General features: G+C 39.1%; 1 protein-coding gene across 9 annotated transcripts in view; it reads right to left on the reverse strand.

Annotated features, from left to right (window-relative positions):
* Positions 1 to 18,208, reverse strand: part of sorbs1 (sorbin and SH3 domain containing 1) — a 57,845-nt gene that overhangs the window by 34,332 nt on the left and 5,305 nt on the right. For 6 of the 9 annotated variants that reach the window (XM_089011393.1, XM_089011391.1, XM_089011392.1 and 3 more), the window contains 9 exons: positions 8,535 to 8,577; positions 8,371 to 8,448; positions 7,101 to 7,217; positions 3,858 to 3,949; positions 3,238 to 3,379; positions 3,011 to 3,040; positions 2,226 to 2,368; positions 1,315 to 1,375; positions 1,110 to 1,178 (listed from right to left, as the gene is read on the reverse strand). In XM_089011393.1, the coding sequence (XP_088867519.1) occupies positions 1,110 to 1,178; positions 1,315 to 1,375; positions 2,226 to 2,368; positions 3,011 to 3,040; positions 3,238 to 3,379; positions 3,858 to 3,949; positions 7,101 to 7,217; positions 8,371 to 8,448; positions 8,535 to 8,577 (775 nt within the window). The remainder of the gene's footprint in view (positions 1 to 1,109; positions 1,179 to 1,314; positions 1,376 to 2,225; positions 2,369 to 3,010; positions 3,041 to 3,237; positions 3,380 to 3,857; positions 3,950 to 7,100; positions 7,218 to 8,370; positions 8,449 to 8,534; positions 8,578 to 18,208) is intronic. The other 3 variants (XM_089011387.1, XM_089011388.1, XM_089011389.1) reach the window with 3 other exon arrangements.

The following is an 18,208-nucleotide window of genomic DNA, read 5'->3' on the forward strand; positions in this document are numbered from 1 at the left end:
GTAGGATCGGTATGCAGCCTCAAATGCCATCAACCGACGACTGAGATCAAAATACAAATGATTCTGGCTGAAGTGTGATTGGTTAAATGCTTAAATTAGCTGGCTATCTGGCTAGCTATCTATTTTCTATCTATTAGCCTGACTGGCTATTTAGCTAGCTAGCTATTAACTGGCTGGCTGTTTATTAGCTATCTAGCTGGCTATCTAGCCGGCTAGCTGTTGACTATCTAGCTAGCTATCTATTAGCTATGTATTAGCCATCTATTATCTAGTTAGCTAGCTTTCTATTATTTGAGTTACTTCCGGGTTGAGTGAGAGTGAACGCTGGCGCGTGTGGCTGCCACTGTTCACCCACAGAAAAGCTTATCCGGTGACTGTAAAGTGCTTAGAAATGAAATGTATTATTATTACTCATTCACTCTGCCAAACACTGCCCAGGTCAACAATTTTTGATGACTTTTTTTAATCAGAGGTGCAGGTAAACCCTTTATTAACTTTTTTGGTTTTTTTCTTACACATAATTTGGTCACAATAATAATAATAATAATAATAATAAATTATGTTAACCATAATAAGTAATATGTTTGGTAATCAAAAATACGTTAGGTGTGGGCATTAACATTTCTAATGGACTTCTGAATCAATTTACAATTGTGGTTGGCCTGTATCGCCATCTAGCGGCAAGAACGACACACTGCATACAGAACATACACGTGCAAATGAAATGCCAATACTGAACAAGAATAGCATCAAAAACCTATACCATTGCAAAGCTCCATTCATTCATTTATAAAGCATTAATCTTTTTTAAATCACACAGTGTCAAGAAAGTGTTAGCATAAGCAATGTGTCTTGTTTGCAAAAGTAGTTAGCATTGGAACAGACATACAGTGCCGCCAAGATTATTATTATTTTTTTTTAATTTGGTCAGTCTAAATGAGATGAAATACAGCAGATAAAGATAAAGTTACATATTAAAAGTATCAGGGTAAAATACGAATTATTCACTTCGTTTTGTGCTTGATTAATGTTATATTAGAGAGAGTCGAGTGTGACAGGTAGATATCAGTGAAGTTGAGGAGAATGGAGTTCTACCCTCCTAAAAATACCTTTTGATTTCATGTCATAGTTTTCAGGAAACATGTAGGTGGGGCGGTAAGGGTTTTCCTCAATAGGCTCTGAGTGAAGTGATGGAGAGACACACCACAGTGTGACATGAGCACACACAAGCACAGACACACACGGTATGGACAAGCGAATGCAAAGGTGACCAGTAAAGTTTTTAGAGTACAAGGAGTTGACATTGTTTCTTACCGGGTATTCTGTGAATCTGCTTGAACATTGTCTTGTACCATTCTTTGGACTTTTCAGTGTTCTGAAAGGAACGCAAATGAATACTACTGTTTGAATAGGACAGATGCATTTCAGACACAGACACAGAAAGTCAGGATTTAAAGGACAACCGACGTCTCCGGACAAGTTGTGTCCATAATTTGTAAAATGTCTTCAAATGACTTCTACTGAGCGTATTTCAAAAAGATTCCACCGCATATAGCTAAATTTTACGTTTTAAGACTCGCGCTGAATATTCAGGAAGTCTTGTTTTTGAGTTGGTGACGAGTCCGTACGTGACGTCATTAATGGAACGCCCCCTGACCGAAAAAAAAGGCACATTGTAGCAGTCCTTCATCACATCAATGTATTTTGCTGTATTGTTTGGTCTGAAAACCTCATGTTGCACCCAAAAGCCGCCAGAAGAGGGAGTCCAAGCTCCATATAAGGAATTTATCAGCTTGTGGAAACGGAGGTGGCCACAGGAGGTCGCCATTTTGAGCCTTTTTTCTGGTGATCGTTTCTCCCCAATGTTGCCTCAAAATGGCATGGAATACATTTTTTAATCGATTGCAAATATGTATGCTTTCCTCTTCAGAACTATTTGAATCATATTCATAACTGGAGGTGTAACAAGAAAGCATATCAGATTTTGGACACTTTAAGTCATTTTTATTGGTGTTTTGCATTTGAATAAAAATATCATACTGCGTGTTTTACGTATTTTAGATGCTATAAAAGTTTTTATGATGTCAGTTAAGAAACAAAAAAGTGACGTCGGTTGTCCTTTAAGCAAAAATTGTAATTTGCAATTGATGTTTTACAATCCCAGTACTGTACATGGGTTTGTACGCAAGTAGCTCAAAAAGATGACATGAGGTTGTTTTACTCACCCGCGGCGGCACAATGGGCCTGTTGAGAGGACTGAGGATGGGGGAGTGTAGCGACAGTCGCAGTCTTTTGCCGTCCATGTCCGCAACTGAATTGACAGATTCTCTCCCGGAATCAGGGTTTTTGTCTCTTTCTGGGGTGGGGTCTGTAATGGAAGACAAAACAAGGCCACAATAAATCGTTGACACCAGGATAGATGAATAGACCAGGATAGATGAAGACAAACTTTAGAATTGGAATCAAATTGGCCATTCTGACTGACCATATTAGGTACACTTGCACGAGTCGAATGAATGCCTAAGGCACAGGTGTCAAAGTCAAGGGCCGGGGGCCAAATGCAGCCCGCCACATAATTTTTTTCGGCCCGCGAAGGCAAATCAAACTTGTGAAATTCCATCATACTTGCTAAAATCCTAACCAAAATGTCATATTTTCGGATGTAAATCACACTAAGTCATTTTTCTTGACTTCAGATTTGAAAACTAGTTATTAATTATTTTATTCAGCGTTCTGTATGTAATATGTGGCGGGGATTAAACATTCTAATGTCTTCCCCAAATTCATAATGGCCCTCGGGAGGAAACCATATCTACAATGTGGCCCGCAGCAAAAAACGACTTTGACACCCCTGGCCTAAGGTTTCTTACATTGCATTGAATGTTTTCTATAGGTCTGGAGTGGACACATTTTTGCACATGGTCTGGCAGTGAATGAGTTAAAAGTTGTTCTCAAAGGGTGACAGTTTTGAGAGTGACAAAAATTCTGACATCAAGAGCCCAGAGCATACCTTTCAAGTGAGAAAGATGCTTTTTCTGCTCTGTTGTTGGAAGAAAGACAAAAGCCAACATGATGATGGAACAACAACGTAACAAAGTGAGAGTTAGGAACAGCACAAACAACGACAACACACTTAGACTTTCTAAGTTAAAACATATAAAGTGACCGACATATTTTAACAGCGAGTTTAGAATGCTAAAAACACTCACGCCCGACTGAAAGAATGGCATGCCTCACCTCTGTTGTGTTGCAGCAAAACTATTGTGGGATTGACAGAGCTGGTGCATGGATAGATGGAGGTGGGGGGTGATTGGAAGCAATTGTTGTTGACACATTTCGCTGGAGCTTGGTTTTCTTTTATGCTTTCCGGTGAAGTTGCCTAAAAGTGACACACACACAAAAAAATAACTTTTACTTTACATTGATGTAGAACACAGGTGTCAAAGTCAAGGCCCGCGGGCCAAATCCGGCCCCTCCACATCATTTTTTTCGGCCCGCGAAAGCTAATCAAACTTGTTAAATTCCATGATGATTGCTAAAATCTGAGCCAAAATTTCATATTTTTGGATGTCAACCACAATAAAAGTCATTATTCTTGACTTCAGAAATGAAGACGAGTTATTCATTAATTTGCCGTGTGCTCTGTATGTAATATTTGAAGGGATTTAAACATTCTAATGGGTTCCCCAAATTCAGAACGGCCCTCGAGAGGAAACCATAACTACAATGTGGCCCGCGGCAAAAAATGACTTTGACACCCCTGATGTAGAAGGTACACTAAATAAAATGAAGACATAACTAATACATTTGTCAGTTACACAGGTAATTTATTTTTGAGGTGAGAAAGAAAAACATACCTGGCAGTGGCCATTATTAACAGGCATACAATCAGCTGGGATGTTCCCGCCTCCCTCAGCCAAGCCTCCATTCATTTTGCTTCCGCGGACACCTGCAAAAAGTTCCGAAATATCTCTTTGACCACGGTGGAGTTAACCAATAAATTCAGCTAATCAATAATGAAACACCAATCACATAATGGGAATGTTTTTCTTTCGGTATACATTAAAGGACAACCGACACCATTTTTTTGTTGCCTAACTGACATCAGAAAAACCGTTTTATAGCATCGAAAATACCCAAAACACGCAGTACGACATTTTCATTCAAATGGAAAACACCAATAAAAATAACTTAAAGTGTGTTAAAACTGCAAAAAATTGAGCTGCGAATTGGGCATTTTCAGAAAGTCCCGCCCCCAGTTTGTGACATCACGCCAAGACGTCTTGCCTTGCTCGAGAATCAAAACAATGGCTTCAGATTCGGAGAAGATGCATTCTTGTTACACATCCAGTTACGAATATGATTGAAATAGTTCTGAAGAGGAAAGCATACATGTTTGCAATCGATTAAAGAAGTTCTCCTGGGTCATTTTTAGGTATCAGGACTGATGTCTAGCGTCCCAGAAAATGCAGAAGATGGCGCCCAAACTCCATTGGAAATGGGCTGATTTGTCTGCTGGGAATTTGTGTCAGCGAATATCAAATAGTTGTCTTGGTCCAACACACAACGATTCACCATCGCGTTAAATCTGTGTTTTCCTTCTAATTTCGCCATCAACACGAAGTTTTCAGACCAAACAAAGTACCGCAAAACGCATTGTGTGTAGCTTTCTCGGTCAGGGGCGTTCCTTCAGTGACGTCACGTTACCAACTCAAAAGCAAGACTTCCTGAATATTCAGCGCGAGTCTTAAAACGTAAAATATAGCGATATGCAGTGGAATCTTTGTAAAATACGGTCAGTAGAAGTCATTTGAAGTGATTTTACAAATTATGGACACAACTTGTCCGGAGACGTCGGTTGTCCTTTAAATGTTGCTGTGTCGATGACCATTTTGTGTTTGGGAGCCTTCTACTGAGCATCTTCATCTTTATTAAGTTCATAGAGTTGCTTGTCCTGTAGCCATAAGGGAACATAAGCCAATGTCTTTTTGTGCCGGTCCCAAGCCCGGATAAATACAGAGGGTTGTGTCAGGAAGGGCATCCGATGTAAAAGCTGGGCCAAAACAAACATGCGAATCAAACCTCTGAAGATGGAGGACAATGATTCGCTGTGGGAAAAGCCCAAAGGAAAAGAACATCTAATAAGTAATGTAGTTTATTCAATATATTGTAAAAATGAAAATTGTAAAGAGCAATACATTGGGGAGACTAAAAGAATTCTCAAAAAAAGACTATCAACATCGCAGGGATAATACTAGTGGGCCTCAATCGGCAGTACATATGCACCTAAAAGCTAGCAACGACTCATTTGATGACAATGAGGTTAAAATCTTAGCGAAAGAACATAGATGGGTAAAAGAAGCCATTTTCATAAAACAGCTAAATCCTTCACTAAACCGATATGGTGGTGTGAGGTTCAATTTGGATCGTTTGTACAACAGTCTGCTTAGGCAACATAGGATTAGTAATGCTGATAAGGTGATACCAGTGCAAATAGGGCAATCAGGCCAGTCGTTAGTCAGGACAATAGGAACAGTCAGTGGAGCCACAGGGAGTGGTCCTCTGCTCCCCCCAACCTGAGAGCAGGGACCTATCATTGCAGAGTCCATCACCGCCATGTCTGGACAGTAGGGATATATATAGGGCCGAAACTATTAGTAAGACTTTAGGTTGCTGACGAAGTTTCTTGGATAAGAAGCGAAACGTCCGACACCTTCAAAGAAGTACAGATGACGACTGAAGAAACCTTTTCATCGATGGACCACTCCTATACGACTGAGAGCTTACACAGACGTAAAGAACATACACATTGATAAATCCCTTAAAAGGAAGGAATTTTAAAAAAAGATTCTCCCACAACCTTTGAATTTTGTCATCAGAACAAAGCAGCTATTCAGTGAGCTGCAAAGCCTCATTGTGCCAGTGGCCTTTATCGTCAGACTCTGCAACAATTCAAGCATCGCCCCAAAAGACTTGGCCGGCCTCCAGCACTGTCCCGATGCGTTCGTCGCAACAAACAGGCCCACAGTCAAGGCCACAGCAGGAAAATTGCAATGTGGGCACAAACGAGCTCTTTGACATACAAATGAAAATATGAGCAATTGACCTTTGTCGTGACCCTCGGTTGCCTAACGACGACGGGTTTACTTCAAAACATGATTCGTTATATAAGAACAGTGGGGCGGGTGGGGGGGCGTGCCTGTCACTCCTAGGCCTTCAGTAGTGCTACGTCTGAATCCATCAGCTACGAGTGTGGTGTAATATTACTACACGTCCACGAGAGGATGTCTTTGGCCAGGAAAATAACTTGTGACTTGAAAAATACTGTCATGAAACTGTTCGAATTTTTACTATGAACGTGTTGATTCATCATAACCTCATTAAATTGTAATATTATTTGTTTTTTTGCTAGCTTCGGAGCTGTTCAACCTTAATGATGTCAATTTTTATCTTGAAAATTCCGTCTTGAAAATGGCTTTAATAGTAAATCTGCAACCAAATCAATTTCTTCTCCTCCTTCAGCCATTATGGGTTGACAAAACCGCTATTAAATCAACACAATATATTTGCTTATGCAGCTCGCTACTGACACAGTGTGCTAGCTCTGGCCAGTATGCACTTGGCTTGTGACGCCCCTGAGCGTCACAGGCTAGTCGTTTTCGTATTTAAGCATTTAACCAATCACATTTCAGCCATCAATTGTTACCAGGGTCAGAAATCTACCTGGATGCCTTCACAATCAGTTCTGAAGGCCCCTGCATTAGAGTTTTGTACTGTACTACATGCATTTACTGTGCTTCTTTATGCATGTCCTGTAATGTATTACACTAAATTTGACCTTATAAATATTTTTTGTACTCATACACATGTCAATTTAACAATACATGTCGGGTTTTTGACATTGCGGTTTTTACTCTAAATCCCAAAGAGCTCGTGATGCTGTTTAATCAGTAGGTAAACAAGGAAACAGTGGTCAAAAAGTGTGATATTAATGGTAGCAAATGAGATACATAATAAATATCGAGTCTGCAACATTCACACTTTCCCCCAATTTATTTTCATGCAGTTTTTATCAATTGAAATCCACTCAGGAGGCTTACTTGGCGTTGCAATGACGTTGGACTCCGCACCGCCGCTGCCTTCGTCGTCAAAATGGACAAGGGTGGCCCGCAGTGTCACCATTCCTTTCCCTTTGCACACCCTGCTGGGATCCAGACCTGAAAAAAAATGCAATGAACATTTCAGAAAACATCCGCTGCATTTTCAAATATCAGTACGCCCCACATCACGGCCCAGCTGATTAAATCAGAACATCATAATCAGGCCATCTCATTAATATCCTGACATATAAAACTAATTACCAAAACCCCTGAGTCATAGCAGGAAGCCCTTACGAAAGAAATATATTTTCATATATGGGATTTTGTATTGATATTTTCAAATCAATTTCAATATATGGATAGATAATATACACATAGATATATATGTATATATTGCTAAATGTATTTCAAAAAAATTTAGCAATTGAGATCAAAATGGGGCAACGTATTTCTCACATGTACAGTAATAGTCTGTCTATATTGTAAAACACACACACATACACACACACACATATACAGTAAAGTCTCGTTATATCGATATTCAAGGGAGTCCGAAAAATATCGATATAACCGGGACTATCGATATATCCGACCCCGTTTGCATGTAATTTTCTCTGTGCCTGCATAGAAATAGTATCGATATAACCGGGACTATCGATATATCCGATATCGATATAGCGAGACTATATATATATATATATACTATATATATATATATATATATATATATATATATATATATATATATATATATATATATATATATATATATATATATATATATATATATATATATATATATATATATATATATATATATATATATATATATATATATATATATATTGTGTGTGTATATATACACACACATATATATAGTATAAATGTGTATACATGTATATACACACACATATATACATACATACACACACACATATATATATATATATATATATATATATATATATATATATATATATATATATTGTGTGTGTATATATATACACACATATATATACACACACACACACACACACACACACACACACACACACACACACACACACACACACACACATATATATATATATATATATATATATATATATATATATATATATATATATATATATATATATCTATAAATCATATATATTTTTCAATTACATAATCTGATAATCGGGTAGAGCACAGCGCACCATGTTATTAACATAATTCCACATATTTCTAGGATTTTATTGGATAGTCAGGAGAAAGATGGAAATATCACCTGCAGCGGGAATCAGATCAGGAGATCCTTTCATGTTTGACAGAGGCGTGATCTTGACGGTGGTCACAGACCTGGGACCTGACGGGATGCAATGCATGCAGCGATAGGAGCTCAGTTCTTCATTCTCCAAGTAGAATGCCCATCAACTTTGAGGGGTAACTTACTGGGTGTTGGTTTTGATGACACACTGCCCTCTTCTGGAGAGCCCTGGTGGGTGGAGATATCAACAAAATGAAATCAAGGCTTTCATCCATCACAGTGCTGGCCGTGGATTTCATCGCTAGGCCTTTAGTAGTGCTAAATTTGAATCAATCCAGACTGAAAAAAAGTGTGGTGTTATTTACAAGTCCACGAGAAGCTACCATTAGCCAGGAAATAACTGGCCGATCTTTCTTAATGATGTCCATTTTTTTACTTGAAAAGTCCTTGAAAACTGCTTTAATGGTAAATCTCCAACCAAATTCATTTATTCTCCTCATTCAGCCATTGTGGAATAACAAAACATTTATTAAATCAACACAATATATTTACTTCTGCAGCTCGCTGCCTATGCTAATGCGCTAGCTGTGGCCAGTATGTTATTGTCACTAGCAGCTTGTGATCTGAGTCGTTTTTGCAAACTGATTGGCTAGTGACTAGGCGTTGGTGCCCCTTTTTGGTTGCCAACTTTAAATCTGATTGGTTCGAGCTGCAGTTTGATCCAGGCAGATTTCCGACATGGGTAACAAATGATGGCTGTAATGCACAGGTGTCAAAGTCAAGGCCCGCGGGCCAAATCCGGCCCGCCACATCATTTTTTTCGCCCCGCGAAAGCAAATCAAACTTGTTAAATTCCACGATGATTGCTAAAATCTGAGCCAAAATTTCATATTTTTGGATGTCAACCACAATAAAAGTCATTATTCTTGACTTCAGATTTGAAAACGAGTTATTCATTAATTTGCTGTGTGCTCTATATGTAATATTTGAAGGGATTTAAACATTCTAATGGGTTCCCCAAATTCATAACGGCCCTCGAGAGGAAACCATAACTACAATGTGGCCCGCGGCAAAAAATGACTTTGACACCCCTGCTGTAATGTGATTGGTTAAATGCTTAAAAACAAAAACACACGTCTGAAAGCAGCGCAACAGGGGAAGAGTAATGAAAAGAACCTGAAACACAATTTGGAATTATCTTACAAGAATTCATTGACAACATATAATTAACATTAGTCCGTGATTCAGATATTTTTAGGCCAGCAACCTTGACGGTCCACCACTAATCAATCACATGTTTAAACAAAAAGCTGTTGACTCGTTGACCAGCTTGATGCAGGAAAAACGAGCGATATATTTTGTCTTGCCGCAAGGAGGATGCCACCAAAGAGAATCCGATTGAAGGCAACTGTGTTGCTGGGTGATGCGTGTCACTTCCTCTGTCCCAGCTGCACCAGACGCAAGCCCTTTCCCACTAGAGGTTCTAATATTAGCTTGTGGATCAGGCTGAACTTTTTAACCAGGCGTGCACTGTTTCATAACGAATCGTGACAACTGAGCAAAACTAAATGCTTGCTCGCACGCTTGGTAATACGTTTTAATCGAAGCCATAATAAGACTAAGAAATGAGGATCACTGGAAAGAACCGGATGGAAGTTCGACAAACTGGAGTAGAATCATGGTTTGATCCATGAGTGGAAAATAAAAACACCTATGATGGGACAAGATATATCATATTTTGTGAAAACATGAGACATGTCCCCTTAAAGGACAACCGACGTCTCCGGACAAGTTGTGTCCATAATTTGTAAAATCACTTCAAATGACTTCTACTGAGCGTATTTTACAAAGATTCCACCGCATATAGCTATATTTTACGTTTCAAGACTCGTGCTGAATATTCCGGAAGTATTGTTTCTGAGTTGGTGACGAGTCCGTCCATGACGTCACGGAAGGAACGCCCCTGACCGAAAAAAAGGACACATTCTAGCAGTCCTTCCATCACGTCAATGCATTTTGATGTGCTTGTTTGGTCTGAAAACGTCATGTTGCACTAAAAACAGCCAGAAGAGGGCGTCCAAGCTGCATATAAGGAATTTATCAGGCTGTGGAAACCGGCTGATTCATTCCTCAACGGAGCTCGGTGGCCATGGTCTTATTTTTGAGTTGGTGTGGATTCCTGACGTGACGTCACGTCAGGAACGCCCCTGGCCAAGAAAGCCACACACAATGCATTTTGGGTACTTTGCTTGGTCTGAAAACTTTGTGTTGATCCATGTTGATGGCGAAATTAGAAGGAAAACACATAAATAACGCAATGGTGTATCGTTGTGTGTTGCACCGAGACTACTATTTGATACTCGTTGACACAAATTCCCAGCAGACAAATCAGCCCATTTCAAACGGGGCAAAAATATGTTCACTCCAATGCCAAGGTTTTTCTCATTTTCACTCAAATTCCAAGACCGACAGAATATTGAGTTTTACATCAACATTCAATTCAGCGTAACAAATCTTACACTCTCTTCTTTCATCAGAAAAATGTTAATCCTTAAGTTTTATGGTTCTGGAGTTATCTGAGCTTGAAATGGAGGTGGCAATGCAATACATTTTTTATAGCGCTTTAACAACAGTCAAAGCTGTAACAAAGCGCTAACAAGGACCAAAGGCAAATGCTTTGTGGAGGGAAAAACACTGCTAGAGGTCTGACCAGCGCTTTATCGCACCCCCGCAAGAAAAACCAAAACCCCAACAAATTCGGGAATGGCGCTCCACGTCATGCTTTACAATTCCCAAATAAATTCGGGAATGGCAGTGAATGAGTGAAACATGTATTATTCCGAGCTCACCACAGTTACAGGCAGAGTGAATTCCAAGGGCAACAGTGTAAAAACACTCAAAGACTTCCATCACTCACCCGGGCCTCCTTTTGAGCACTGCCAGCACCGCTGATTTAAGAGACTTTCTTTCCCAGTTAGAAATTCCAAGAAAAGGCACAGACATTGTTTGGGGAGGGGGTACCTATCACTACTACGACTTGGTAACCTCTATTTACCTGTCAACTGATGCCAACATGTCCTAAATTTCTCGCAAATAAGGGACTGGCAACCAAAGACATTGATTACTTTTTACACATCTTCACATGAACCCAGGGCAGTGAATCCAAAGAAATCCAAAGAATGATAGGGGCAAGATGAAAGCTCATGGTGTTCATTCGCTGTATAAACACACAGGAGCAAAGATTACTCCTGGCCTTTTTAGGAAGTCTCAGAAGAGATTCATCGGTACTATCCGAGGTAATGACTAGTGACTAGTTCAGAATTATCGGTGACAGAAAGGAAAAAATAGCACGACAGCTAAGTTATCTAAAATGAAAATTGGGGTAAGTTACAACTCGGATGAACTGAAATGTTGTACAGATTATATTGCGACTATTGAGATACAAACAACACAAGTGAGGTTCTCAAAAAAGATTGGGAAATGGGAAGCAAGACCATTAAAATGTCCACATTAACTAAGAGGTATTTTATTCTCAAATCTACTCCTCAAAATGTCTTTTGCAATCATAAACATGACTAAACTTTACTTACACGGTGAAAGACGAGCTTGCGTTCAATCGGATGCTAGGTCCAGCTCACTGTCTGTATGTGTTAAGATCTTCTGAAGCCTCCTGAGACGTCCGGCTAATCTGAGGGGATCCGAGTGGAGCGTCCCAGCTTTGACCTTGACTTTGTTGGGGGTCTGTTTGTTTCTGATAGCAGGTGTGCCCAGATGGCCCTGTCACCACATGCCAACCGAGAATGTGGCACCCACTTTACAGAATGCATGGAGACTGTCGCATCCTATCCGACTACCCCTCCCACATAAAGCCTTTGCTCCGTGATTCAATCGTCGCACTGCTACAATGTCTACAATTGCTTGAATGCTAATTGAGAAATGCTAGGTATGTTGTCAAATGAGAGGTGGGATTTTCATTCAGGTTCACAATAGTTTGTTTATAGACAACAATGTTGTTGGATAAAATTCACACACATAATCACACCATGGGACAATTTGGCTTGACCAATCAGGTCTTAAATGGGACGAACGAAGTGATCAGTGAAAATACATATCATTCTCTGTGGATACTCATATGTATGAAATGATACATACATTAACATGAGAATTGTTGAGGATGTTAACAATTTACTACTTCGTAATGGAGAAGATTGGCAAAAAATCTTCTGCTTTGGATCACCATTATCAGTATGATCCATTTATGATGTTGTAAAAATGTGTTTGTGTTCTATCAAAAACTGCAGTACAGTCCAAAACAAGGGTTACTGTACTGGTGTCTCCCAAGAAAACACAAAAAAATGTTTGAAAAAAATAGGTATATAGGAAAATGTTCCACCAGAGTAAGACACCGTTTAGTTTTATATATACAGTATATACATAGAATTTTCCAGTGTATGAGGCAAACCCAAAAGCATTGATTTTCTTCAAAAAATGGCCCTGCGCCTTATACGCAGGTGCGCCTTATACATATGTAGTAATATTGGCGCCACAACAGGTCTCGCAACTACTAGTGCGTACCCTAACTCTACTGTAGCGCCTTATAATGTGGTGTGCCTTATATTTGGAAAACTTTTATATATTTATTTATTATATTTGGGAAACTTTTGCCATTCATTGAATATGCGCCTTATACGCCTTTTATGTGTGAAAGGTTTGTAAATACACCATCTATCTATCTATCTATCTATCTATCTATCTATCTATCTATCTATCTATCTATCTATCTATCTATCTATCTATCTATCTATCTATCTATATACATATAGATTCATTCACCTATAATCTAGACAGTGAAAGGGATGTTATGTAACATTCCTGGACTTCTGTTTTGTCAACGAATGGCAGATAGGTGGGAAACTGCAATGGTGTGTGTGCATCTTGCCAAACAGCTCCTAACATGGCTCGAAAAGGCTGCAGCAGAGCAGCAGCTTATCCTCCTAATTGTGAATCAGCCCCTGCCTTCCCCCCTCCCACACCCTCCCCAGTTCTCTTCCATAAACAGCTTCCACCCTGGAAAGCAGCCGTGAATTCTACGCATTCCTCCACCAAGCTATTTGAAGTTCCTTTCAAACAACTGCAGCATAAAAGGAAATGTATGTAAAGTGTCATTATAGGTCTTGCAGAAGGATTACAAATTCATGTTGATAATGGAGGGACTTAAAGGACAACCGACGTCTCCGGACAAGTTGTGTCCATAATTTGTAAAATGGCTTCAAATGACTTCTACTGAGCGTATTTTAATAAGATTCCATCGCATATACCTATATTTTACGTTTTAAGACTCCCACTGAATATTCAGGAAGTCTTGTTTTTGAGTTGGTGACGAGTCCGTACGTGACGTCACTACAGGAATGCCCCTGAGTGAAAAAAGACATATTGTAGCAGTCCTTCCATCACGTCAATGTATTTTGCTGTACTGTGTGGTCTGAAAACCTTGTGTTGCACCCGCAAGCCACCAGAAGAGGGCGTCCAAGCTCCATATAAGGAATTTATCAGCCTGTGGAAACAGAGGTGGCCACAGGAGGTGGCCATTTTGGGCCATTGTTTTGATTCTCAAGCAATGTAAGACGTCTTGGCGTGACGTCACGAACTGGGGGCGGGACTTTCTGAAAATGCCCAATTTGCAGCTCAATTTTTTGCAGATTTTGGGCACTTAAGTCATTTTTATTGGTGTTTTGCATTTGACTAAAAATATACTGCGTGTTCTGGGTATTTTAGATGCTATAAAAGTTTTTCTGATGTCAGTTAAAAAACAAAAAAGTGATGTCGGTTGTCCTTTAAGGTATACAGGTATCTGATTTTAATGGTTTCCTATGGGAAATTAATTTTTGGGATACACACATTTCGCCTTACACACTCTGTCTGGGAACCAATTAAGTTCGTAAGCCAGGGTCCCACTGTATCTGCATGGACACTGCTTCAATGGATTCTTTCAAACCTAAACAATTAAAATATCTTAGGAACGTGAGAAGTGACAGCTTTAATGAGTTTATCTGTCACACTTGAGGGTATATTTTGAGGTCTGTTGAGGAAATTAATCACAAATTATCCCCATGCTTCAAGTCGATTGCAACATATCAGAATTTGATAGATGTGTCTGCGTCTGCTGGCAGAGCCGACCGACCAGCGTCCATGATAAGTTTGGGATGTGATCATGGTCAGATTTTAGGGTTAGAAAACACCCTTATGGCAGATGTGGTTGTTCTGACAACAACTGCAGTTGACCCTTTTGGAAAAAATGCCTGTTACAAACATTGTTTACAGAGACAGGCTTTGAACAGGCCGGCGAGGATTTAAGAGACAGCACAATAAGAGCGTCAGTAAACTGACAGTAACCAGGGCGCTACTTATTCTCAGCGATATCTCCAGGCTATACTTGAAGAGTGACAGCATGGATCATGCGCCCAGAGATTGTGGGCTGTTTACTATTTGACAACAAAAAAAAACACAAAAACAAATATATATATATATATATATATATATATATATATATATATATATATATATATATATATATATATATATATATATATATATGTATTTTGTTTATATAGTTCATTGAGTGGGTATGATGTTTGCCCACAATATGACAGGATAATACAATGACATCAGGAAGTTGTTCATTCAGGAGAACTATGCATGGACAACAATGCATCACTTAGCATTTACAGTACATTAAAGTTGGAAGAAGCAACATTTGTCATTGATAATGTCACATTTCGGTTTGCCACCAACGGGTGGTACTGTAGATGCAGTTTTGTTTGCTACTTTGGACCTTTTTGTTCTGATGACTGTCATCTTGCAAATAGTGACAGATAACCTGACTTAAAATTTACGCTGCATCGTGGGACCATCGTGGCTGACTGAGCTCCATTTTCTAGTACAAAAAAAAGCGCAATAACAGAATTAAACTGGAAGGCATTATTCAACTTGCAGTGCTCATGGCGCTCCGCATTGTGCATCTCTGGTTGTAACATTTTAACTCACTCACTGCCATTCCCGAATTCATTCAGGAATTGAAAATATGACGTGGCGTTCCATTCCTGATTTTGTTCAGATTTTGGTTTTGGTTGCGGGGGGTGCTGAGAGAGTGCTGGTCAGATCTCTGGCAATGTTTTTTTTGCTTTCCAAAGGGGGCAGCATTTGACTTTTGTAGAGCTGTCCCCACTTTCAAGCACATCTAACGCCATACCCATATAGTTTAGGAATTAACTATTTTTTTCTGATGAAAAAAGACGGTCTAAGATTTCTTACGCTGCATGAAGTACTAAAACTCAATATTCTGTGGGTCCTGGAATTTGAGTGAAAATGACAAAAACCCTGGCACTGGAGCGGACACATCTTTGCACGTCTGGCACTGAATGAGTTAAGCAACAGATACTGGAATACAAACGTTGCAGCAACACATGTAGATAAACAAACTGGGTATGGAGTGCTTGGGCGCGAGTTGTAGCTCACAACAGCTCTAATTTAAATGTACATTTTGGCAAAAGCCCTTTTTTAATTGTCCTGCAATAAATTATCCAAAAACAAGTAGCAAAAGCAAGGCTGAAATTACCGAATTACAAAGAAAAATAAGATCAATGGATGAAATATGAAAAAGATGACAGACTGCAATTTAGCGGGGGATCATGAAGCAATGCTCACTGTGTTGTTTGATACCATTACTTGATAACAAGCTCAGCTGTGGTCAGATTCCTTATGGCTTAGCTCATAGGGCATGCTGAACATTGAGTGAATGGCAATGTTTAATCTGTGTCGGAGAGAGCGCTTCAAGAGTTTCCTCATCTCGGCTGGATGTTTTGACTGATGCATGGAATGGAAGCTCTGAGTACGTTCCCAAATATAACTCCAGGAGAACTTTGTGCTGCTTGATAATTGAGTCATAGGATATAGCGGCTAAACGTGAATCTAAATAGCAATGTGATAATCCAGCAATTTTAAACGCCATGAGATTATCCTCGTGTGAAATGGGCTCATGGTGGAACTACACCGGGTCTCTCTTTGGCTATTTGAGGAGCACACGCCATGTCTGACTTGTGACATTGCATCAAAACACAACAGGCAACTCAATCGGTATTCGTCTGGATTTTTGGGTGGTGACACGACACATTTAAATGTAATACTTGAAGTATTTCAGAAACTGCAGTATTGTATCTTAACTCATTCACTGCCATTCACAAATGTATTCGGGACTTGAAAAATTGACATAGAGCGCCATTCCCAAATTTGTTCAGGTTTTTTTTTTTTCTTCATGCTTGCGTGCCGATAAAGCGCTGGCCATGGCCTCTCGAAATGTTTTTTTTCTGAAATATTGATTAGTCAAAATTGTGATTATTGTATTTTCCGGTGTATTAGACGCACTGGAGTATAAGGCGCACCCCCAATGAATGGTGTATTTTCAAACCGTTTCCATTTATAAGGCACAATGGACAATAAGGCTTCAATGAATGAAAAACATTTTCCAAATATAATATATAAATATAAAAAAGTTTTCCAAATATAAGGCACACCACATTATAAGGTGCTACAGTAGAGGCTGGGGGGATGGAATCGGTGGCTGATGAGAATAGTTGTGAGACCTGTTGTGGTTCAATATGACTTCACATATAAGGCTCACCTGTGTATAAGGCGCAGGGTCATTTTTTGAAGAAAATCAAGGCTTTTGAGTGTGCCGTATACACTGGAAAATAACGTACATAAAAAATACATAGCGTGAATGGGTATAACATCTTCAATATTGACTGCAAGTTGCCAGAAAATTTTGTGAGACTAGTGCTGTTTTTATTCATAGTTTTTTTTTAGTTTTGTTAATTATGATGCCATTACAATTTTTTTAGATGACTGTCAGTCTGGGCCATGAGCAATATACAGTAAAGTCTCGTTATATCGATATTCAAGGGAGTCCGAAAAAATATCGATATAACCGGGACTATCGATATATCCGACCCTGTTTGCATGTAATTTTCTCCGTGCGTGCATAGAAATAGTATCGATATAACCGGGACTATCGATATATCCGATATCGATATAACGAGACTTTACTGTATCTACCTTACTATAAGACACGGGCGTGTGTAGATCATTTTCGGGGGAGTTCGCAAGCATTCCTCCCCCCCCCCCCAAAAAATACAGTACAGTTTATTTATTTAATTACAATACATTGGCACATTTATTATACATAAAATAAGGTAAATTTTGTGTAGTTTTAAGGCTTATTTAGTAGAAATTTATGTTTGGGAACGGATTATTTTCATTTTAATGGTTTCCTATGGGAAATTAATGTTTGGAATACACACTTTTCGCCTTACACACACTTTCTGGTAACCAATTAAGTTCATAAGCCAAGGTATCACGGTATTAAAAATGAAAAGAGGAAGCTAACATACTTGCAGAAAACATACTTACGTTCTATCTTATAGCTTACAATGCTTTACAACAGGGGTGTCAAAGTCATTTTTTGCCACGGGCCACATTGTAGTTATGGTTTTCTCTCGAGGGCCGTTATGAATTTGGGGAACCCATTAGAATGTTTAAATCCCTTCAAATATTACATATAGAGCACACAGCAAATTAATGAATAACTCGTTTTCAAATCTGAAGTCAAGAATAATGACTTTTATTGTGGTTGACATCCAAAAATATGAAATTTTGGCTCAGATTTTAGCAATCATCATGGAATTTAACAAGTTTGATTTGCTTTTGCGGGCCGAAAAAAAATGATGTGGCGGGCCGGATTTGGCCCGCGGGCCTTGACTTTGACACCTGTGCTTTACAAGAAAGAAAATCTGTCTATGGTGAT

This window comes from Hippocampus bargibanti, linkage group LG13 (assembly GCF_051943395.1).
Source record: "Hippocampus bargibanti isolate YZ-2025 linkage group LG13, ASM5194339v1, whole genome shotgun sequence".
NCBI classification, from domain to species: Eukaryota; Metazoa; Chordata; class Actinopteri; order Syngnathiformes; family Syngnathidae; genus Hippocampus; species Hippocampus bargibanti.